The 25,026-nt window shown below is 45.6% G+C and overlaps 1 protein-coding gene across 5 annotated transcripts in view; it reads left to right on the top strand.

The window, feature by feature from the left end:
• LOC132486348 (core histone macro-H2A.1) overlaps window positions 1–25,026 on the top strand; it is an 80,512-nt gene that overhangs the window by 21,165 nt on the left and 34,321 nt on the right. For all 5 annotated transcript variants that reach the window (XM_060093387.1, XM_060093385.1, XM_060093386.1 and 2 more), the window contains exons 3-4: window positions 10,012–10,118; window positions 10,556–10,753. In XM_060093387.1, coding sequence (XP_059949370.1) covers window positions 10,012–10,118; window positions 10,556–10,753 — 305 coding nt within the window. The remainder of the gene's footprint in view (window positions 1–10,011; window positions 10,119–10,555; window positions 10,754–25,026) is intronic.

Below are 25,026 nucleotides of genomic sequence, written 5' to 3'. Positions count from 1 at the left end.
TAATTCATCTGTCATGACCTATTTGTGAAAGAGTTACCAAGCTCTGACCAGGTACAAGGTGCTGAGCTGGGTGCTGGGGGTCTGAAGAATCACTGTTGATTTCAACAGATTTGTACTGAGTGTCTGTGATGGGTCAGACATCCCTGAGGACATATTAGTGACCCCCAAGGCTGGGACTGTGCCTTCCCTACCCCCTCCCTCATCACTGTGTACTCAGCTGCTCAGCACATAGGTTTTTGTTGAAGGGTAAGAAGACTAGTTAGAGGAAGGATGAATTTCTGGAGGGGGGAATGTAGGTAATGTCAGATGCTGCCAGGAAATGGGTAAGGATGAGAGTTGAACTAGACCCCTGGATTTTTTTAATGATGCATAATTAGGATTAACACCAGGGCGTTGTGGACCAGACCTGCCTGAGGAGAGGCAAGTGGCAGGGCAACTGTTGGTGGCAAATAGGAAGGCATTGGGAGTGTTTCAAGAGTTGATCTCTCACTCCTGCCACAAAAGGATGTCTCCAGCTGCACCTCGAATAATAGAGGAAGCCGGGAGCTGCCCAGCTGATTAAAGTAGCAGCATCCCAGGAGAGGTGCTTGAGGTCCCCCTGGGTCCCCCTGTGGATGACCATCAAGAATGGCTTTAAAAGAACTACTTAACTTACTGAGAGGAGGAGGAAATAGGTAAGAATTCTACAAATATCTCTTCTCTCAATATCTTCCCGTTAAAATATCAGCAACTAATAAAATATATTTATAGCCCTCTTACTTCTTTCCCTGCCTGAGGGCTTCTCTGTTTAGTCAACCCAGAATAAAATACCATGAGAGCAAAAAGCCACTCCTCAGAACTATAAATAAGTTCTAGCAAGAAGACAAACCCAAAGGATACTAACCACAGTCAGCCTCTCTCTCTCTCCCTCTTCCCACCACCCCCTCCAGTTCTGGTTGCCAAGGGGATGACACACACTCTCCTCGGATTTGCCAGGCTGCTCCGCCAGCCTACAGCTCTGACCCTGCCTCCACCTTCCCTCCCTCCCGCTCTCTTCCTTTATCTTCCACCCCACCTTCTTCCTTTTTAGACAAGTGCCCTCCATCTAGTGGCCAGAAAACATGTGTTCCCTGGTACTTAAAGAGGCCTGTGAGGTCTACAGGGGCACATGTGTCGAATGGCCTTGATAGAAGACATTTACATATGTCCTCCTTATAGAAGGAGGCTCCTCCTCTGCCAGAGCCGACATTTCTTGTCTGCAGAACTGTGAGAACCATGTGGAAACCCAGGGCCTCTGGAAAAGGCTAATCTATCGGCTTCCTTTGCCGTCGATATCCTGATTGATGCTCCCTGTGGTAATGGGTAACTGAGGTAGTCTTTGGTTAACATTTCTCTGTTGTCTCTGTAAATCTGGATATTGACCGCTGCAAGTCAAGATCTGCGGTTCATTCAGAAAATGAAGGTCTTTAACTCCAGTAGCATTGTTTTCTTTGCTCTCCCACCTCTGCCCCAGGCCCCGGCAGTCTCCCTCCCAGATTAAAATTGTGGCTTGTCAAAATGTGAGTTTTGGGGCACAGAGGACAGTGCTTTGCACGCAGGCAAAGGCGGGACGGTTTAGGTAATAAAACGCCTGCCATACATTGAGCATTTACTATGTGTCAGGCATTGGCTAAGTGCTTTACATCTGGTAACTCACTGAATCCTCAAACCACCTATTTTGCTTAGGAGGAAATTGAGGCTCGAGGAGTTTAAATAACTTCTCCAAGGTCACTCAGCACAATAACTCATCTCTAGAAGAGCATTTCTGTAGGCTCTCAATGGAGCTGAAATCTTAGCAGTGAAAAGGAGAGCCCTGGGGCTTGGGATTACTCAGGGCACTTTGCATCTCCTCTGCCTTTAGTGGACATCTCAGGAGGATGGGATACGCCCAGGCCTCCATGGCTGGCTCCTGTCCTCCCCAGAGCAGCAGCCTGGCCGAGGAGGCAGATGTGGACTCACGGGAGGAGCGGGCCCTGCACAGTCACAGGTGATTGCCAAAGGGCACGTGGTGTGGGTGTGCCAGGCGAGAGACAGCCCTGTGGCCTGCCGTGGGCAAACGGGACAGGGGTCCTGCGGGATGGGCCTGGACGGACGAGTAGTCCCTGACAGGAAGGAGGTGCATGAGCACAAGAGGGGTGATGGCCATTGGAGGGACGTGTGCTGGGCTGTAGGGAAGGGGCAGTCTGGTCAGTGTGGGAGGTGCTGCCTGTAGCTGGACACAGAGGTCCTGCGGGAGAAGCACCAGACGGCCGCCGTGAGGAGAGTGGAGGGTAGTGCCTAGTCGGGTGTGGGGTGGCTGTAGCACTCAGCAGCACTGAGGGTGGACTGAAGGGCCAAAGGGTTTTGCCCGATGTCCCTTCATTGTCCTCTTAGTGAAGGGGAGGTGCAATCCTGGGTGACAGAGCTTAGGCAAATCCTTAGACAAGTGACCCTCAGCATTGGGAATTCGTTTGGGCAGACAGGGCTGGGCTAGTAAAGGTGACCCCAGGAGCGGCAGCCCCTTTCGGGGCCTCCCCTACTATGACACACTCATATCGCTCTAAAAACAGTCAGTTATGAAAGAACCTAAAACGTCTTCATGTGGTCAGGTTTTTTTTTCCAGAAGCAGAATTAAGCAGGCTGGGACAGATGTCAAGGCAGGAGGGTGCTTACGACATGCAGTTGCCAAGGCCAGTGGGGTGGCATATAGCATAGTTGCCATTTCTCATTTATGCTGTGTTTTCAATTTACTTTTTACATTTTGAAAAGATAAATTGTGCACAAGATAAACTCAGACAGCGCCAAAAGGGTAGAAAAAAATGTCTCCCTCGGATCTGGTCGCCAATTCCACTCCCAGGAGGCAAAGCTGTGCCACATCTCCAAGAACACGTGTCAGCGCGGCTTAAGCGCAGGCGACAGGCGTGGCCTCTGCCCCCCACCGGATGGCCGCCTACCAAAGCCCTGCTCTGCTCCTTGTTTCCCCTTTAAAAGTCCATCTGGGAAGTGGCACCATGTCAGGGCTCTTTAAATGCGTTTCCTCTTTACATTACACTCTTCAAATCATTTCTTGTCAGCAGACGTCTCTGATTGTTCACCCCTTCCTGAGATGAATTAAGAACAAATGGCTGTGATTTTCCATATCAAAACAAACATACATATTAACCATTTCCTTGTAAATTAATTTTGAGTCCTTGAAAGCAGTGAGCGGTGGGGAGAGGGCCCTGCCCGGCTGTCAGCCAGGCCCTGGGTCAGAGCAGGTTCCTCTGGCTTCCCCAGCCACCTCGTCCTTCCGCCTTCCTTCTGGGGCCTTGACTTGAGCTGCCTCAGCAGCTGGCTTTGGTCCTGCCCTTGCCACGCTACCCCCTGCTGAGTCAGACAAAAGCCCCAGACCCCATCCTTAGGCAGAGGATGCCTGTGGGGCCACCCTGGGTGCTGCGTAATATCAAGGCAAGTCTGGCAGCACCGAGGTTAAGCGGGTTCAAGTGCATTTTTCAGACATATGTAAACTGTTAAGTGTAACAGCAAAGGGTAAACTATCAGGGGAGGAAACGCCAGGTTTTCCATATTGCTTCTCTCCTCCTCTTGGCTCTCACGTACATCCCATCTATCCACCTAGCCAGCCAGCCAGCCAGTTATTTTGTTAGAGGAAACTGAGGAAAAGAAAGTATAGTTTCCTTCCCATAGAAATCAAGCCTGTTATACTCTATTTTAAAAGATAAAGTGTGTGGTTGTAGCATCAGTATTTGGAGCTTACGTTTACCGAGTGTTCTAAGCATGTCGTTTGGTAACTCATTAATCCTCACAAGCCTAGAGGTGACCTCAATTATCATCCCCTTTGATAGAATGAGAAACTGAGGCACAGGTGTGTCTTGGCAACTCTCACAGCTAAGTGCAGCAGCTGTGATTCACACCCAGGCTGTTTGACAGCACGCCCCCGGCTTCAGCATGGTGCTGTTCGGGGCTGCTGCCGCCACTGAAGACAGACCTAGGAGGTGAGCTTACACGGAATCGCTAGAGACTTGGGGAAGGAAGAGCAAGGCTTTCCTGAAAGGCAAGATATTCACGCACCAGGCAGGTTGGCGGTTTAGATGAAGGTATATTTGCCAAGAATCATAATCTCTTTTTTGTTGAGGTGAATAATGCAAAATTACTAATTTTTTATTTTGAAATACCAAAAACAATTAGCTTACTTTAGAAACTCTCATATTAAGCTGTGTTTCTTTCTTACTGGGAGACGTTGTGGGGAAGGTGGGAGATTGGACCAGATGCTGCCTCCTGGACCCTTGGCTCATGGGCCCTGAGGAGGGGATCTGTCATGGCTTAACAGCAGTGGACAAGTTTGTATGAGACTCGGAACATCTGCAGAAAAGCAACAGAATGGTTCATTCTTACAAAATACCTTGTTTTCTGCACAGACCATAACCACCTTCAATTACTGCTGTAGGTTTTATTTTCTCTGTGGAACCCCTGTTTCCTCGGAGGCCCCTGGGACAGGCAGACTAGAGAGCTTTGCTCTGGCCCGCAGGCAAGACCCCGGTGCTCCAAGCTGACGGCTCAGCGGGCTTCAACCCCTGCCACTCATCTCCCGAAAAGGTGCGATGTGGGCCGGTGGATGCTGGGCTGCTGAGGGAATTGGAGGAAACTGTGGTGCAGTCAGGACGCAGGAAACGCTTAGCAGTCGCTCTCCGATTGGGGTTGATTGGGTTAAGGCCTTCCAGAATGGCATAAAACAGTTCTGAACTCAATGAACTGCTGATGGCAGCCTGATGAATGGAAAGAAATACGATAAACAGATTCCTTGTCATGCTGTCGGCTTTGTAGCAGATACCTGTTTTCTCCTTGGGATTACGTGAACATTTGCTTTCCTTTGATTTCTGGTTGTTCTTTTCAGTATTGCTTTTGTGAGAGGAGACGCTTCAAGCAGTTCTGTAGAAGCCCCCGTCTCTTTCCTTTGCAAGGTCTGTGTTTAGCCTTTGGTGCGGCCTCCACACATCACCTGTTAGCTGTTAGGAGTCTAACTCTGCCAACCATGACTTCAGCTCCCTGAAGGGAGATAGAATGCTTCAGTACAACAGATAGGGCTCAGTTCAGGCGTTTGGGGGCGGGGGGAAAGACTCTAAACCTTTGGTCTCTTGGTGAACTTGGAAAGTAGACCTGTCAGAGGTATTCATGTTCAGACAGCTGGGCTGTAGCTGAGGCTGTAGCTGAGAAGGCTGCCAAATAATGCTGTTACTCAAGGCTGTGGGAATTTCGTCAAGTGGCCTTAAAACAATTGCGTTCCACGCGGCTGGGGAATGGTGGGCCCAGGGGTGCCTCTGCCGTGCCTGCCGCTCTGAGGAGAGAATAAGGTCACGTCGCTGGGCCAGGCCACTGCATATGATGGAGCCAGCGACTCACCGCTCACCAGGGACTGGCTCTGGCCAGGAGTCGGAGCCAGAGACACTCTGGTGTTCTGCCAATTAGATCTTAAACAAAAAGATCTTAAAACAGGAAACTATCTCACAAGGTGGCTGGTGTAGCTCATCATTCAACCTGTCCCTCCTTGCAGTGTTTATAACTGGGGAACCTCACCACACTGAGGGTCCTCCCCAGAGTGACCCCACGTGCTCTGAGCCCCAAACCAGTCCCAGTGCTGGTCGGCGGTATCAAAATTAGACTGTCACTGGTCAGGAAGACTTGGCTTGAGGGGTGGAGGACCTGGTCAGGGGTTTGTTTCTTCTCCCCATTACTGCTCTTTGCCAGGTTCCTCAGGTTTCTTAACGGGTTCCATTTGTTTGGGTTACAACCTCAGGGCTGTGGCTCCTGAACCTCTTTCTGAGGCAGGATCCAAGCATGGAGCTCTGGAAACTGTGGAGAAAAGAATTTGCGCCTGTAGATGTGCTGCTTTCCTGGTTCTCTTTCTCAGAATCCCTTTTCTCTTAAAACAGCCAGAGGCAAAAAAATTTAGAGATGCACAAAGCCTTCCAAAATGCAAGATTAATCATGTGCAGGAACCCCTCCCTGGTAGGGAGGCACGGGCTCCATTCAAGTCGAGGCAGAGCTGAAGCTGGCTCCGGCCTAGCCCGGGAGGCGGCCCCCTTGCTGGTGGGGGTGAGAGGCCCATCCCCGCGGGCGGTGGGTATAGTGGCAGGAACCCAGGCACAGGCCTGAGCCTAGGGCTTCCATGAATTTGCCCTTGCTATCATTTGCAAAGCCGAGGATCACTTACTAGGAAGGAAACTTAATCAGAAAATCAGCTTCGGTGGCGTGTGCCCTGCCCCAGTTCCTCAGCACTCACCACCCTCTCTCCTGCCCTCCCACAAACATGCCCTGGAGAGCAGATGGGAACTGATCCATCTTGTTGAGTTGCTGGCAGTTTGCACCTCTCCTCTCCCACTGCAGCAGGCAGCCCTCTCTTAGCCAGGAAAGCCCTTTATGATTGCCGTTTCTAACACTGGACTGAGAATGAAGGGGGGTTGGTATTACTGAATACTTGGCAAGGGGCGAGTTTGTGCTCTGGGTTCCTACTTTTGTGTGCGTCCTCCATCTCTCTGGGCTATTGTCAACTTCCCCAGCCCTCTGCCTGGGGAGGAGCGGGGAACACACTTCTCATAAAAGGTGTGTCTCTGAGGTGCTCCCTCTTGTGTGTCCCTTGACCGAAGCCGCCGTTGTGGTGGTAACTATCCAACTGGAAAACATGCAGCAGTAAACAGAAGATAAAGCTCTTGTGCAACCAGCCAAGATGTGAATCTCTTCCCCTCTTTGTTACCCCACTTGACGCAGCTCCCTCCCTCTCCACAGGGCTGAGGGTCCTCTCTTTGAAGATAGGGAGTGGGAGGGCCAGTTATCTTGGTCTTCGCAGATCAAAAGTGAGCTGGGGTTTTGCAGAAAGGAAGGAGTCCTGGATTTTCTGGCTCCTTGGTGAAGAAGTCAGGAATGACAGGAAGGACACCCCAGCCCACCTCTTTCTGAGGAGTTAGAACACTCCTCACCCCGCTCCACACACCTCTCCAGCCCCTCCATGTCCACCTTGTTATTACTCCCAGGTGGATCCAGTTTGGCATCCCTGAGTCCAGGCTGAATTAGCAGTAAGTGAGCACAGTCCTTGAAATTTCCCAAGTGGAGAAACTCAGGCTATTTGCGATTGCAGACACGGTGTGAGGGTGGCGGGGGAGCCAGTGGTAGTCCAGGGGAGAACTGAGCGTCCTGTTTCTCAGCTGTGGGTGCTACTTAGAACTCAGTGCACTGCTTTACTTGCTTGTGTTACATACTGCCTGTCCCTCACCCAAATCAGGGGCCCAAACACACTTGTAGTTCTGGTGACCCCTCTCCACCCTCCAGGTCTTTGCATTCATCATCCGCACCTTCCCCGCACAAAAGATAAAGTAGTGATGCCAAAAATAAAAAGACCGCCTGCCTCTTCCCCCCACCCTCCACCAGCGGCCACTGTGCCTTCTCTTTGGGAGAGCCTGCACCAATACTCTGGGCAGGAAGAGAAAACAGGCCACTTCCACTTTCCCGAGAAACCATAATTTCCAACGATCTTCTTGCCAAATGGATGGGCTTAGGACACTATTGTGGGTTTCTCTCTGTCTCTCTCTCTCCTTCTCTTTCTCTCTCTCTTTTTAAATGAGGGCCAGGTAAAGCATTCTTAGCACATTATGGGGAGAAGGTTGTAATCCCCCAGCCTCCTCCTGTATATTCTGGCTTTGTAGATATTGATGGTCCCGCGTTTCCTGTGGCCTCAAAGTGGAGGAAGGCTGGGGAGGTAAGGGGGTGGTGGAGGCCAGGAAGCCAGCCAAGTGGGCTACAGCTCAGTGGTGCCAACTGCCCTCTCCAGCCTGCCTGCCCCTTGGGCTGGCTGTGGCTGGCTCTCCTTCCTGTGCCCTTACTCCCAGGGTCAGGCTCCTGTTGCGTCAGGCTCCGGCTTCACTTCCTCACAGGCAATGAGTTGGACAACAGCATTGCAGATGTGCTGCCTCCTGCATGAACGTGGGAGAATGGAGGCCAAGCTGGGCTCATTTCTGCACATGGGCATCAGGTCACTTAGGCATCCCAAGCACCCTTTCTTGCTTGGCCATGACAGGGTCATCTCCTCTGGGCTTCAGGACACACAGTCACCATCAATTATAGGGAAGCTTCCGTGAAATTGACAGGTGGGCCTGTACTCAGGCTGTATGGGGAACAGCCCTGTGGAGCCTAATGGATGAGGGTGGGAAGTGTATTGATTATCTCCCCTTCTTCCCCGGGCCTCACTCTAGTGACTTGCTCATGTGACATTCAAGGCGAGGGACCCCTATGGCCTGGGAGCATCAAGCAGGCAGGGGCCTCAGTTGCCTCTGGTGTCCAAGTATCATCAGTGCAGTGATTATTGAGTAAATGAATTCCTGCCTTGGATTTAGGCATTGAATCCGTGTGATCCAGGTGTGAGTATCCAAGCAGCTTTTCAGCTTGACACACAGACTAGTTTTTGCATTGGGTTCAGCTGTTAGTACCTCTTAACAACATAAACCATGTAATATTGTAAGTTTTAAATACGTGGTTTTAATGTAGCTAGAATTTTTTCCCTAGTTATTTTATAATGATTCCGAGTTTTCATTTTGCTGGAGTCATCTAGTGTTTGCAACATAACTTCGAATATTAGAAATCCTTTAGTACCAGGAAGAGGTCAGACTTGAGCTGAGCCTAGAAGGGAGGGCTAGGTGGATATTACAGGCAGGGCTGCGGCGTGGACAGAATTGCAGGAGTGAGGGTGTAAGATACATTTTAGGACGGTCTGCATTTCTCATTAAGAAAATGAGGTGAAAGTGATGAGGTTGACACTTAAAAAGAGAACTGGGCCACCAAGGAGAAAAAAATCTCTTGCCAAAGGGTACTTCCTAATTTTCCCCATCTTTGGTGCTGTGGAAGAGCCTGTCTTCTTGTCTGGCGAACCCTGCCCCAAAGGACTGGTCAATAAACTCTAACATAGCAACAACTCTAAGTCAGGCTCATATCCTTCTAGGTTTTTTATTATTTTGTGGAAAAAGTCAAATATACAGAAAGCTGAGAGAGGAACTCTCTGACGTCTTACTCTCTTACATCACTCCTGGATTTAACAAGTGTTAGTATTTCACCACATTTGTTTTCCTCTGTAGACTTTTTCAGGATTATTTGAGTAAATTGCAGACACCAAGACCCTTCACCCCTAAATACTTCATCATGTATCTCCTAAGGACAAGATGTTCCCTTCAGAGTGGTAATACCATTATCACACCCAAGAAAACCAATAAGTCCTTTGTGTCTAATATCTGGCCTACATTCAGATCTCCTCAGTTGTCTCCAGAATGACTTTTATAGCTTTTCTTGCAGTCAGGATCCCATCAAGGATTGATACTATATGTAATTGGCTGTTGTGGCTGTACAGCCTCTTTTAATCTACTACACCCCAACTTTTTTGTTTTATGTTTTTATGATGTTGACTTTGTAAAGGGTCCAGTCATATCCTTCTAGTTTTGAATCTGAATGTACAGGCGTTCAACATTGGTTCCATTAACAGAAATTTACTAAGTAATATGCCACCACCCCTTGAAGTCCTGTAAACCCATGTATGACCCATTGCTCAAGATGCACAGTTCAGTCTCAGGGCCACGCTGCTGGCTCCACGGGGTTGGTGCTGGTGATGTCTGGAGTGCTGACTGTGGGCAGCCCTGTTCTGGGAAAGGGCTTCAAATCTCAGCTCTACCACTTCTCACTGAGGGCCTTCAGCTGGTGGTCCTTTCTCCTCTCTAAGCTTCAGTGTCTTCATGTCCACAACAAAGGGGTTGGACCAGGGGTCTTCCTAGCCCCACTCAGCTTTGCCTCTCAACACCTCTGTGACTTGGCTCCAGGTGTTGCCAGGCAGACCGCCTGCAGCTTCGTAGCTCGGAGTAGCTGCTTCGGGAAGCCGATTGCCTGCTCCCATTCCTAGCACCAAGAACAGGGGATCCGGGAGGATGCACACGGTTCTCTGATGCTTTAACGTGACCACATGCCCTTCCCCTCTGCTCCCCACAGCGGAGATTCTGGAGCTGGCTGGCAATGCAGCAAGAGACAACAAGAAGGGCCGGGTCACGCCCCGGCACATCCTGCTGGCTGTGGCCAACGATGAAGAGCTGAATCAGGTATGGGCTCTCCTTTCCCTCCCCCACCCAGACACACCAGCAAGCAGTCTTGCTGCCCAAGAGTTGTCTGTCCAGAGGGAGGGTGCTGTTTGGCTGGCTATCAAGGGTGTGGACTGCATTTTGGACTATTAGCAGCTTCCCCATCCCCCTCATGGCAGTTTTTCCCAAGACTTTATTGGTTTGGGGGAGGGGAATGAAACAAGGTATTTGGCTCTCCTTGGAAGAAAGATGGTTTGGAAACTCCACCTGAGTGAGGGACTCCGAAGACTTGCTCCCCGTGTTGTGAGCCAGGGTCCTGTCAGCCTCCTTGTAGATGCCATGGAGGAGGGAGCTCTACCAACCAAAAGCAAGAGCATGGTGGGGGGGCAGGGCTGAGTTCTTGAAGGTCACGGACATGCTGGTCTGGCTCACCATCCACTACTTGGTTTTCCTGCAAGCTGCTAAAAGGAGTCACCATCGCCAGCGGGGGAGTGTTACCAAACATCCATCCGGAGTTGCTAGCGAAGAAACGAGGATCGAAAGGGAAGTTGGAAGCCATCATCACACCACCCCCAGCCAAAAAGGCCAAGTCTCCGTCCCAGAAGAAGCCCGTGTCTAAGAAAGCAGGGGGCAAGAAAGGGGCCCGGAAATCCAAGGTGCGTAGGTGATTTGGCAGGGACGTGTGGAGTGTGGGGCTGGGCGGGTGCCGGCAGGCGGGGTCATGTGGGCTCCCCTTCCTACTGAGGGCTCATTCCCCTCTGGGGTGGGGGCCTATGGAACAAATGGAGCTGGTGACAGAGGGCTAGTCCAGCTCAAGTGGCCAGAGTCTGGACACAAGTTGGGGACTAGATTTCTGTAGGCAAGGGGGATGTGGGGAGGTGCTGGGGCAGATAGCCCCAGGCTGGAGGGACCTGGTGCCCACCCTTCCAGGAGATGCTCACGCCCATGGGGTGGGACACGTGTGTACAGGAGCTTCCCTGTGCGAGCGACAGCAATCGAGTCCTGCCCAGAGGTGCCAGCTTCCCGCTTGCCCTTGACGTGCCCAGAACTGTCATTGTGTTGCCATGGCTGCATGTCCTCCTCCGAGCCTGTTCCAGCAGGGATGGTTCAGACGGTTAGCTCTTTGAAATGACCACCTTGTTAAGGAGGAAAATAGATGCGTTATTTGGGCACTTCCTGCCAGACCCAGCTTGGATTGAGACTAGCTCATAGGTGCTGGTCTTTCTGTGGGGAGCGAAACCTTCTCATGAGTGTGACCTAATGTCTTCTGGGATGGGGCAGGCCAACTAATCCCAAGCCAGGATCTTCCTGGTCCACCCTCGGGAGGTCCACACCTATGGCTGGTTGCATTCACCTGTCTGAGACTCCAGGGTAACTGGGACACATGGTTTCTGTTTCTTCCTCGCTGGGCCCTGCCTCTCAGCTGTTGTCACAGACTCCAGGGCCAGCAAACTAGGAACAGCGCAGCTCTGTGTTTAATAAAATGGAATCTAAAGCCTGCTCCACCCTGCCCTGCCCTGGGGTGCCCCCTCAGGAGTCATCCTTCTGGCCTCTAGCCAGACTAAGAGGAAATTATCTCTGGCAGAAGGTGGCTTCCCCATTTTGTAAGACCCCCAGTAATATCCCCTTGGAAACGCCCTGCAAGCCCTAATGCAGTGTCGTGTCAGTGTCAGGACATTCTTACTAGAACCCAAAGCCCTCACCAGAGTGAGCTGGTGAGGACACCTTCCCAGAACAGGTCCAGGAGCAGTGACCCGGAGCCACATGCCAGCCCGCCCTCCCAGCATGTCCCCTCCTCTGAGCCCATCCAGGTATCAGGCAGGCCTTCACCACATGGGGGGCACCTTCTGTGACCTCTCATCTCCCACCCACACTGTTTGTGTTTTTGGACTCTCTTTAGTTGAGGTGTTAAGAGGCTGTATTTTTTGTACATCCTTCTGGGTGTGGACAAACACTTCCCTGAAAACGACAAAATCTAAATTCCTCTTGCCAACAGACGCCCCCCACCCCACCCTACCCCACCAGGCTCAGAACCACTCCCAGCTCTTTGAGAGAGAAACCCGATACTGGAGAGTGTCCTGTAAGTTATTTCCAGACACCGCACTCCACCTTGCTCACAAGCCCTGGAGGAGGCTCAGGGCAGGTGGGGGATTTCACAGAGTGCTGTTACTCATTCCTGCTGACTATAAAATTAGCAGATTGAACTGTTTCTTTTTTCCCTTACAACATTTGCATGTGGGGGGAGGTGCAGGACAGGGAAGGCAGGGGAAAGTGCCTGTGCATCCCCCTTTAAATGTTAAAAAAGAAGATGAAGATGTCAAATCCATCATCTCTTGATTATGGGCCTCAGGGAGCTGGCTGCCCACAGAGCAGGGGGCCAGCAGGGGCAGAACTGTGGCACCTCTCCAACCCGAGTGTCTCTGGCAACCCTGGGTTGCACCTTGCTCCCTGTCACCCCCAGTCTTCTGTCATAGTTTTTGCCCCGTAACTTTCCCAACTTCCCAAACACTATGAATGCTTTTTCTTTCTTTTTTGGACTTGAAATATATGGTGTGTGTGTGTGTGTGTGTGTGTGTGTGTGTGTCTTTAGCTTCTAGTAGCTATATTTGGAACTCAGTGTTTCTAATAACCATATGCCAATAATCACTCGAACACCCAGCTTTTCCCTTGATTACAAAAGCAGGAAGTCTGTTATGGTGGTCTGTTTTTCTTCTACACAATAAAACACACTGTCTGCTTACTGTACCAGTATTTGGCTAACATTAAACCCTGGGGGAAGCTGAAATTGGAACCGTGAACAGCTAATTTTCAAAACATTTGTTTAATTGTAAATTATGGTGCCAGCTCCCAGAAACAGCGGAGAACCCTGCATCTCCAGGTTGAAGTGGAATGTTCTGAAAATAACCTTTCCAGAGACATGCAGACAAAGCCTTAGTAACATGCTAAAGCACTTGTAGTGAAAGGGAGTTGGTATTTTTCAAGTGTCAACACTTGAATTCCAAATCATAATTTTTCCCCCAATTCTATGTAATTGGAAGGTTTTGAAAGTCTCCAGTTGTGACAGCTGAGTCAGCCGTAGTGGAAACTGTTAGAGAAGGCGACAGAACCCACCAGGGGCTGGGCATCCGGGGCCCTGGCAGTGCCTTGGGGTTCCTCCTTCTACTTGGGTGGCCTCAGGCAAGTCTGTGCCTCAGTTTACCCCCCACCGTGAAATGATGGGGTCCATTCCAGCCCTACAATTTACTGACTCTAGTGAATGTTTGCATAATGTCTTTGTGTAGGTAATATGTGTGAGAGTTTGGATGGTACAAAGAGTGTGCGGTAATAAAATCTCACTCACAGTCCTCCCACTTTTCCCCAGAGCAGTCTCTGGAATGAGTTTTCATTGTACCCTTTCAGAAAGTCTAAGCACATAAAAAGCATACAGATACATAAAGTCTTCCCCATCCTACTGGCCTTTAGAGAGAGAGAGAGAGAGAGAGAGAGAGAGAGAGAGAGAGAGAGAGAGAGAGAGTGTGTGTGTGTGTGTGTGTGTGTCGTGTTCCCCACTGTTTTGGCAGTGTGGTGTCAGTGGTTACTGGTGCCAGCTCACCTGGCTTTATATTCCAGTTCTGCCAGTTGCTGGCTGTGTGACTTGGGGGAGTTACTTCATTTCTCTGGTATCTCAACTTCCTCATCTGTAAAATGGAGGTATAACACAGGGTGGTTGGGAGGCTTAAAAGAGAATTCATTTGAAATGCTTACAGCAGTGTCTGGCACACATGTCAGCTGCTGCTGTTACTCCCTTGGCAGTTCTTACTCATCTTGGCGTGTGGAGCTGCTTTAGTCTCTCATGGTGTGACTCCAGTTACTGATACTGTAGGCAGGAGCAATGTACCCAGTTCTCTATGGATTGTTCCTCCTGTCCATTCTGACAGACAGTGCTGCAGTAACCATCACTGTGTGTGGGTCTCTGTGCGTAAGTGCAAGTGTGTCTGTAGGAGAAAGTCCTCAAGGTGGACTTACTGAAGCAGAGAGTGTATTTTTTAACTGTGATGGCTGTTACTCCCATATACAGCATATTATCCCATTAAGAAATTTCAAGACTGGACTTATTTACACATTTGACTCTGAGTTGTTGAAAGAAGATGCATCCATTCGATCTATATTTATCACATCTACATGTGCTTGTTCCCCTTCTTGGTAGTGAGGGTACAGCACCTTGGTGCTCAGGGAGCTCTGGTCTAGTGAGGGAGGTAGAGTCACTGCACAAGGCGGGGGCAAGTGGTGCTCCGGCCACAATAAAGTGGAGTGATGGCTTGGCAGTGTTGTCTTACATAGGTGCTCAGGGGAGGCTTCTCTGGTAAGGTAACACTCAAGGCATTTAAGTGATTGAGAGGAGAGGGCTCCTGGCACAGAGGGGCGCATGCCTGGCTCTTCCAGAGAGGATGGGACAGGCCTTCATGTGGGGTCCCCAACGTTTCAGAGAAGCCTGGGGACTCGTCTCAAGATAAGGTTTTATTTCGTTTTTTAATTTTACTTTTTTAAGAGGGACTTGGCTGGCCCCAAATGAATTTTTTTTTTGTTTTGTTTAAATTTTATTTATCTTTTTGGCTGCATTGGGTCTTCGTTGCTGTGCATGGGCTTTCTCTAGTTGTTGCGACCAGGGGCTACTCTTTGTTACAGTGTGCGGGCTTCTCATTGTGGTGGCTTCTCTTGTTGCGGAGCACGGGCTCTAGGGCACTTGGGCTTCGGTAGTTGTGGCACGTGGGCTCAATAGTTGTGGCTCACAGGCTCCAGGGCACTTGGGCTTCAGTAATTGTGGCACGTGGGCTCAGTAGTTGTGGCTTGCGGGCTCTAGAGCGCAGGCTCAGTAGTTGTGGCACACGGGCTTAGTTGCTCTGCGGCATGTGGGATCTTCCCGGACCCGGGCTCAAACCCGTGTCCCCTGCATTGGCAGGCGGATTCTTACCCACTGCGCCACCAGGGAAGTCCAAAATAAGGTTTTAAAATGCATAAAATACCGAAGATTCAAAGGAAACCATTTTTGCCTAAATCTTCAAGGTTAAGACCCCTGTCAGAATGCTCACCAAGATTCATAGGATAATCTTTAAGGTATCTCCAAGAAGACAGTTTTTGCCAAAAGTTTTGATAAATAGTCATCTCACCTAGGATTTTTCAAACGTAAACCCACTCTACCACCCCAGTTGAACTCCACCCCCATATGTGAATCACTCTTCCCGATCAAGAAGATACACTTGCTCCTCACTGCCTGGCAAAAAGCCCAAGATGATTTTGGGAGAACGCCTCTTTCTTTTTGAGAAATATTTGAACTGCAAATGAGTGATTAATGTTCTGGTAAGGGATGCCAAAAAAAGGATTGGTTCTTTTGAGAAGCTGCCATCCTTGCAAAATTTTGCTGACTTTTTAATGAAATTTCCAGAGATTCGAACAGCAGAGCAAATGAGACTAGGCGTAGGTAATCTTGGGTTGATAATTTCACACAAGTCTTTTTGGACACTCAGTTCTACAGATTCTTAAATACGTCTCCCACTGACTCTGACCTTACAGGTTTTCTGCTGCTCAAAACAAAACTGGGTGTATGCACAATACATGGAGTTTTTGGATTTGTACAACAATATGAATTTCTAAAATGTCAAAATCTTTTTTTTTTAACATCTTTATTGGAGTAAAGTTGCTTTACAATGGTGTATTAGTTTCTGCTTTATAGCAAAGTGAATCAGCTATACATATACATATATCCCCATATCTCCTCCCTCTTTCGTCTCCCTTCCACCCTCCCTATCCCACCCCTCTAGGTGGTCACAAAGCACCGAGCTGATCTCCCTGTGCTATGCGGCTGCCAATCATTTTTTAAAAAATCTTTATTGGAGTATAATTGCTTTCCAATGTTGTGTTAGCTTCTGCGGTACAACAAAGTGAATCAGCTATAAGTATACATATATCCCCATATCCCCTCCCTCTTGAGCCTCCCTCCCACCCCGCTAGGTCATCACAGACCACAGAGTTGATCTCCCTGTGCTATGCAGCAGCCTCCCACTAGCCATCCATAAAATGTCAGTCATTTTGGAGATGAACAAAGTATTGCTTGCTAGCTTTTGTCCTCCCTGGGCCAGGTTGTGTAAAAAATCTACCATGTACTCCCACCATTTCATATAAGAAAGGGCATTTTAATACCGGGAAGTGAGGAAGGGACATAATCGCAGACTACAGACCTTAGGAAAACTTAGGGCACAGTTGTTACGATTGGAATATAGTGACATCTCCCAAGGCAACTGTGTAGACCTGAAGTACCGTGTCCCGGGCTGCACGCCTTGCAGGGAAGAGGCAGGTGTTGGTTGCCAGGTGGACAGACTGTGAGAACTGGGAAGGAGCAGCTGGTCTTTGCACAGGGTTTGCCGCTTTCTCTGCCTTGGCCACTCGTTTAGTCAGTTCTCCTGCCTTATCTCACTTTCCTGATGAGGAAGCTAAGTCTTAGGGAAGGTGAGCCATTTACCTAAGGCTATACAGCTAGTAGACCAGGGCTCAAATGCAGGACTTCAGAGTTCAGATATAGTGTTACTTGTGTGTCCTGTGACTATGGACCACGTCCCTAGGTAGAATCCCCTCTGGTCTGATGGTAGAGGGCTGCAAAGCCACCTACTGCAGAGTGAGTGGGGCAACAGCTTAAAAAATTTTTTTTAAATAACACATTCTGGCCTCTCATTAAATTTGTTTGTACATTCATGATATATGTTCTGTTTATAATTTCCACCTCTTACCCTCTACAGCATTCTTTTTCTCACTGTATTGAATTATAATTGACATAAAACACTGTATATGTTTAAGGTGTACAGCATGATTTGACTTGCATGTATCATGAAATGATGACCACAATAAGGGTAGTTAATATCCATCATCTCATATGCAGAAAAAAATGTTTTTTTCCTTGTGATGAAAACTCTTAGGACCTACTCTCAGCAACTTTCCTACGTATCATACAGCAGTGTTAACTATAGTCATTGTGTTGTACATTACATTCCCAGTACTTATTTATCTGATAACTGCAAGTTTGTACTTTTTGACCACTTTCCTCCAATCATCCCTCCTCCCCCAACCCTCTGCCTCTGATAACCACAAATCTGATCATTTTTCCTGTGGGTTTGTTTTTTTTTGTTATTGTTTTTTTAAGATTCCACATATAAGAGGGATTATGTGGTATATGGTATTTTAATTTCTCTATCTGACTTATTTCACTTAGCATAGTGCTCTCAAGGTCCATCCATTTTGTCGCAAATGGCAGAATTTCCTTCACTTTTATGGCTGATGAATGTTCCATTTTGTTTTATATAGGTGTGTGTGTGTGTGTGTACGTGTATCATATTTTCTTTATCCGTTCATCCATTGATGGACACTTAGGTTTTTTTCCATATTTCCATATCTTGGCTATTATAAATAATGCTGCAGTGAACAAGGGGTGCATATATCCTTTTGAGTGAGTGTTTTTGTTTCCTTTGGATGAACACCCAGAAGTGGAATTGCTGAATTATATGGGAGTTCTGTTTTTAATTTTTTGAGGAGCCTCCATAATGTTTTGCATAGTAGCTGCTCCAGTTTACATTCCCACCAACAGTGTACCAGGGTTCTCTTTTCTCTACATCCTTGCCAACACTTGTTATTTCCTGTCATTTTGATAATAGCCATTCTAACAGGTGTGAGGTGCTGTATCGTTGTAGTTTTGATTTGCATTTCTCTGATGATTAGCGATGTTGAGCACCTTTTCATGTACCAGTTGGCCATCTGCATGTCTTCTTTGGAAAAATAGTCTTGAGTGTTTTTCTCTTGAGTTGTCTGAGTTTGTATATATTTTGGATATTAACCCCTTGTCAGATAAATGATTCACAGATATTTTCTGCCATTCAATAGGTTGCTTTTTCACTTCGTTGATTGTTTCCTTTGTTGTGCAGAAACCTTTTAGTTTGATATAGTCCTACTTGTTTGTTTTTGCTTTTGTTGCCTTTTCTTTTGGTGTCAAATCTGAAGTCATTGCCAATACTAATATCAAAGAGCTTACTGTCCGTTTTCCTCTAGGAGTTTTATGGTTTCAGCTCTTATGTTCAAGTTTTTAATCCATTTTGAGTTAATTTTTGTGTACAGTGTAAGATAGTGGTACAGTTTTATTCTTTTACGTTGGCTGTCCAGTTTTCCCAACACTATTTATTGAAGACACTGTCCTTTCTCCATTGTATATTCTTGCTTCCTTTGTTGTAAATGAAGTGACCGTATATGCCTGGGTTTATTTCTGGGCTTGCTGTTCTGTTCCATTGATCTTTATGTCTGTTTTTATGCCAATACCATGCTGTTTTCATGACTACAGCTTTGTTATGTAGTTTGAAATGAGGGAGCATGATGCCTTCAGATTTGTTCTTTCTCGAGATTGCTTTAGGTATGTGGGGGTCTTTTGTGGTTCCATACAAATTTTAAGATGGTTTATTCTATTTCTGTGAAAAATGCCATTGGAATTTTTTTCACATTTTACTATTTTTTTAAATTGAAGTATAATTGATTTACAGTGTTGTGTTAATTTGTGCTGTACAGTAAGGTGATTCAGTTATACATATACTTTTTTTATTAAGAGCACATTTTATTTTTTAAATTTTATTTTATATTGGAGTGTATTTGGTTTACAATGTTGTGTTAGTTTCAGGTGTACAGCAAAGTGATTTAGTTATACATATACATGTGTCTGTTCTTTTTCAGATTCTTTTCACATATAGGTTATTGCAGAGTATTGACTACTCTGTGCTATACAGTAGGTCCTTGTTGATTATCTATTTTATATATAGCAGAGTGTATGTTAATCCCAAACTCCTAATTTATCCTTCCCCTCGCCCCTTCCCCTTTGGTAACCATAAGTTTGTTTTCTAAGTCTGTGAGTCTATTTCTGTTTTGAAAATAAGTTCATTTGTATTATTTTTTAAGATGCATATACAAGTGATATGATATTTGTCTTTCTCTGTCTGACTTCACTTAGTATGATAATCTCTAGGTCCATCTGTGTTGCTGCAAATGGCAGTACTTCATTCTTTTTTATGGCTGAGTAATATTCCATTGTATATATGTACCACATCTTCTTTATCCACTCCTCTGTTGATGGACATTTAGGTTGCTTCCATGTCTTGGCTATTGTAAATAGTGCTGCAATGAACATTGGGGTACATGTATCTTTTCAAAGGATGGTTTTCTCGGAATATATGCCCAGGAGTGGGATTGCTGGATCATATGATAGCTCTATTTTTAGTTATTTGAGGAACCTCCGTATTGTTCTCCATAATGGCTGTACCAATTTACATTCCCACCAACAGTGTAGGAGGGATCCCTTTTCTTCATACCTCTCCAGCATTTATTGTTTGTAGACTTTGATGATGGCCGTTCTGACCGGTGTGGGGTGATACCTCATTGTAGTTTCAACTTGAATTTCTCTAATCATTAGAGAATCTTTCCATGTGCCTTTTGGCCATCTGTATGTCTTCTTTGGAGAAATGTCTGTTTAGATCTTCTGCCCATTTTTTGATTGGGTTGCGTGTATTTTTTTGCTGTTGGGCTGCATGAGCTGTTAGTGTATTTTGGAGATTAATCCCCTGTCTGTTGCATTGTTTGCAAATATTTTCTCCCATTCTGTGTGTTGTCTTTTCATTTTGTTTATGGTTTCCTTTGCTGTGCAGAAGCTTTTAAGTTTAATTAGGTCCCATTTGTTTGTTTTTGTTTTCATTACTCTAGGAGGGGGATCAAAAAAGATATTGCTGCGATTTATGTCAAAGAGTGTTCTGCCTACGTTTTCCTCTAAGAGTTTTATACTGTCGGCTTTACATTTAGGTCTTTGATACATTTTGAGTTTATTTTTGTGTATGCTGTTAGAGAATGTTCTAATTTCATTCTCTTACCTGTAGCTGTCCAGTTTCCCCAGCACCAGTTATTGAAGAAATTGTCTTTTCTCCATTGTATATTCTTGCCTCCTTTGTTGTAGATTACTTGACCATAGGTGTGTGGGTTTATTTCTGGGCTTTCTGTCCTGTTCCATTGATCTCTATTTTTGTTTTTGTGCCAGTACCATACTGTTTTGATGACTGTAGCTTTGTAGTATAGTCTGAAGTAAGGGAGCCTGATTCCTCCAGCTCCATTTTCCTTTCTCAAGATCGCTTTGGCTATTTGGGGTCTTCAGTGTTTCCATACAAATTTTAAGATTTTTTTGTTCTAGATCTGCAAAAAAAAAAATGCCATTGGTAATTTGATAGGGATTGCACTTAATCTGTAGATTGCCTTGGGTAGTACAGTCATTTTGATTCTTGCAATCCAAGAACATGTTATATCTTTCCATCTGTTTGTGTCGTCTACGATTCTTTTCATCAGCGTCTTACAGTTTTCAGAGTACAGGTCTTTTGCCTCCTTGAATAGGTTTTTTCCTAGGTATTTTATTCTTTTTGATGCGATGGTAAGTGGGATTGTTTCTTTATTTTCTCTTTATGACCTTTTTTTAGTGTATAGGAATGCAACAGATTTCTGTGCATTAATTTTGTATCCTGCAACTTGACGGAATTCATTGATGAGCTCTAGTAGTTTTCTGGTAGCATCTTTAGGATTCTCTATGTATAGTATCATGTCATCTGCAAACAGTGACAGTTTTACTTCTTCTTTTCCAATTTGGATTCCTTTTGTTTCTTTCTTCTCTGATTGCCATGGCTAGGACTTCCAAAACTATGTTGAAGAAAAGTGGCGAGAGTGGACATCCTTGTCTTGTTCCTGATTTAGAAAAAATGTTTTCAGCTTTTCACCATTGACTCTGATGTTAGCTGTGGGTTTGACATATCGATGTATGGCCTTTATTACGTTGAGGTATGTTCCCTCTATGCTCACTTTCTGGAGAGTTTTTATCATAAAGGGTGTTGAATTTTGTGAAAAACTTTCTCTGCATCTATCGATGATCATATGGTTTTTATTCTTCAATTTGTTAATGTGGTGTATCACACTGATTGATATAGAGATATTGAAAAATCCTTTCATCTCTGGGATAAATCCCACTTGATCGTAGTGTAAAGTCCTTTTAATGTACTGTTGGATTCAGTTTGCTAGTATTTGTTGAGGATTTTTGTCTGTATTCGTCAGTGATATTGACCTGTAATTTTCTTTTTTTGTGGTATCTTTGTTTGCTTTTAGTATCAGGGTGTCAGTGGCCTCATAGAATGAGTTTGGGAGTGTTCCTTCCTCTGTAATTTTTTGGAAGAGTTTGAGAAGGATAGGTGTTAGCTCTTCTCTGGAGGTTTGATAGAATTCGCCTGTGAAGCCATCTGGTCCTGGACTTTTGTTTGTTGGGAGTTCTTTTGTTTTTTTTTGTTTTGTTTGTTTTTGGCTGCACTGCAGCTTGTGGGATCTTAGTTCCTCAACCAGTGATTGAACCTGGGCCCTCACAGTGAAAGCACTGATCCTAACCATTGGACCACCAGGGGATTCCCTGTTGGGAGTTTTAAAATCACAGTTTCAATTTCAGTGGTTGTTATTGGTCTGTTCATATTTTCTATTTCTTCCTGGTTCAGTTTGGGAAGATTGTACCTTTCTAAGAATTTGTCCATTTCTTCCAGGTTGTCCATTTTTTTTGGCATATAGTTGCTTGTAGGTAGTCACTTATGATCTTTGTATTTCTGCGGTGTTAATAGTAACTTCTCTTTTTTCATTTCAAATTTTATTGATTTGAGCCCTCTCCCTTTTTTTCTTGATGAGTCTGGCTAAAGGTTTATCAATTTTGTTTATCTTTTCAAAGAACCAGCTTTTAGTTTCATTGATCTTTTCTATTGTTTTCTTTGTCTCTATTTAATTTTTTTCTGCTCTGATCTTTGTGATTTCTTTCCTTATACTAACGTTGGGTTTTGTTTGTTCTTCTCTTTCTAGTTGCTTTTGGCGTAAGGTTAGTTTGTTTGAGATTTTTCTTGTTTCCTGAGGTAAGATTGTATTGCTGTGAACTTACCTCTTAGAACTGCTTTTCCTGCATCCTATAGGTTTTGGATTGTCATGCTTTCATTTTCATTTGTTTTTAGCTATTTTTTGGTTTTCTCTTTGATATCTTCAGTGATCCATTGGTTGTTTAGTAGCATATTGTTTAGCCTCCACGTGTTTGTGTTTTTTTAGTTTTTTTTCCCTTGTAGTTGATTTCTAATCTCATAGCGTTGTGGTCAGAAAAGAGGCTTGATATGATTTCAGTTTTCTTAAATTTACCAAGGCTTGATTTGTGGCCCAAGATGTGATCTATCCTGGAGAATGTTCCATGTGCACTTGAGAAGAAAGTGAATTCTGGTGCTTTTGGATGGAATGCTCTATATATATCAGTTAAGTCCATCTGGTTTAATGTGTCATTTGAGGCCTGTGTTTCCTTATTGATTTTCTGTCTGGATGATCTGTTCAAAGATGTAAGTCAGGTGTTAAAATCCCCCCATATTATTGTGTTACTGTCGATTTCTCCTTTTATGGCTGTTAGTGTTTGCCTTATATATTGAGGTGCTCCTATATTTGGTGCATATATATTTACAATTGTTATATCTTTTTGAATTGATCCCTTGATTATTATGTAATATCCTTCTTTGTTTCTTTGTAACATTCTTGTAAAATCTATTTGGGGGATTTCCCTGATTGTCTAGTGGTTAAGACTGCACACTTCTGATGCAGGGTGGCACAGGGTTCGATCCCTGGTCAGGGAACTGAGATCCCACATGCCGTGCAGCGTGGCCAAAAAAAAAAAAATTAAAGTCTAATTTGTCTGATATGAGTATTGCTACTCCAGCTTTCTTTTGATTCCATTTGCATGGGATACCTTTTTCCATCCCCTCACTTTCAGTCTGTGTCCCTAGATCTGAAGTGGGTCCCTTAACCTTATGGGGATTCCCTTGTATGTTATTTGTTGCTTTTCCCTTGTTGCCTTTAATATTTTTTCTTTGTCTTTAATTTTTGTCACTTTGACTAATATGTGTCTCAGCATGTTCCTTCTTGGGTTTATCCTGTATGGGAGTCTCTGCACTTCCTGGACTTGAATGAGTGTTTCCTTTCTCATGTTAGGGAAGTTTTGGGCTATAATCTCTTCAAATATTTTCTCAGGCCATTTCTCTCTCTTCTCCTTCTGGGACCCCTCTAATGCAAATGTTGGTGCATTTAATGTTGTCCCAGAGGTCTCTTAAACTGTTGTCATTTCTTTACATTATTTTTTTCTTTGTTCTGCTGCAGTGCTTTCCACCATTCTGTCTTCCATCTCACTTATTTCTTCTTCTGCTTCAATTACTCTGCTACTGATTCTTACTAGTGTATTTTTCTTTCCAGTTATTGAATTGTTCATCTTTCTTTATTCTTTAGATCTTCTAGCTCTTTGTTAAATGTCTCTCGTATCTTCTCGATCTGTGCCTCCATTCTTTTTCTGAGATCTTGGCTTATCTTTACTATCATTCTTCTAAATTCTTTTCAGGTAGGTTGCCTATCTGCACTTCACTTAGTTCTTGTGGGTTTTTATCTTGTTCCTTTGTCTGGAACATATTTTACTGCCATATCATTTTGTCTAACTTTCTGTTTTCATGGTCTCCTTCTGCTGGCTGCAGGACCCGTAGCTCCTCTTGTTTCTGGTGTCTGCCCTCTGGTGGGTGAGGTTGGTCCTGGACTTGTGCAAGCTTCCTGGTGTGAGGGACTGGTGCCTGCCTTCTGGTGGGTGGAGCTGGGTTGAGTTTCTCTGCTGGGCAGGGCTGTGTCAATGGGTGTGTTTAGAGGTGGCTGTGAGCTCAGCACAGCTTTAGGCAGCCTGTCTGCTGATGGTGGGGCTGTGTTCCTATCCTGCTGGTTGTTTGGCCTGAGGTGTACTGGTACTAGAGCCTGTAGGCTGTTGGGTAGGGCCAGGTCTTGATGCCAAAATGGTGACCTCTGGGAGAGCTCATGCCAATCAGTATTCTCTGGGACCTTTGGCACCAGTGTCCTTGCCCCTCCACTGAGTCATAGCCGACCCTCGCCTCCTTAGGAGACTCTCCAAGACTCGTAGGTAGGTCCAACTGAGGCTTATGTGGAGTTACTGCTGTGCTGGGTTCCAGTGTATATGAAACCTTGTGTGCATCCTCTAAGAGCAGAGTCTCTGTTTCCCCTAGTTATGTAGAGCCCCTGCACTTAAGCTCCATTGGCCTTCAAGGCCAAATGCTCTGATGGTTTCTCCTCCCGATGCCAGACCACCAGACTTGGGAGCCTGACATGGGGCTCACAACTCTCACTCCTGTGGGAGAACATCTGTGACATAATTATTTTCCAGTTTGTGGGTAAGCCCACCCGCTGGGTATGGGATTCGATGATGTCATGAAAGCGCCCTTCCTACCATCTTGTGGTGGCTTCTTCTTTGTCTTTGAAAATATCTTTTTTGGTAGGCTCTAGTTTTTGTTGTCGATGGTTGTTCAGCAGCTACTTGCGATTTTGGCGTTTTCGTGAGAGGAGGTGCGCTCAGGTCCTTCTCTTCTGCTGTCTTGGCTGGGGATCTCTCGCCATTGGAATTTTATTAGGGATTGCATTGGATCTGTAGATTGCTTTGGGTAGTATGGGCATTTTAACAGTATTACTTCTTCCAGTCCTTGAGCATAGAATATCTTTCCATTTATTTGTGTGTTTAATTTCTTTCATCAGTGCCTTACAGTTTTCACCGTGCAGGACTTCCACCTCCTTGGTTAAATATAATCCTTGGTATTTTATTCCTTTTAATGTGGTTGTAAATTGTTTTCTTAATTTCTCTTTATGATAGCTCATTATTAGTGTATGGAAACACCACAGAAATCTGTGTAATGATTTTGTGTCCTACAACTTTACTGAATTCATTTATTCTAACAATATTTTTGGTGGAGTTTTTAGAGTTTTCTGTGTATAATATCATGTCATGTTCAAATAGTGA

This window comes from Mesoplodon densirostris, chromosome 3, assembly GCF_025265405.1.
Source record: "Mesoplodon densirostris isolate mMesDen1 chromosome 3, mMesDen1 primary haplotype, whole genome shotgun sequence".
NCBI lineage: Eukaryota > Metazoa > Chordata > Mammalia > Artiodactyla > Ziphiidae > Mesoplodon > Mesoplodon densirostris.
Note: the sequence above shows the minus strand (reverse complement) of the source record. Positions and strands in the feature narration are given on the sequence as shown.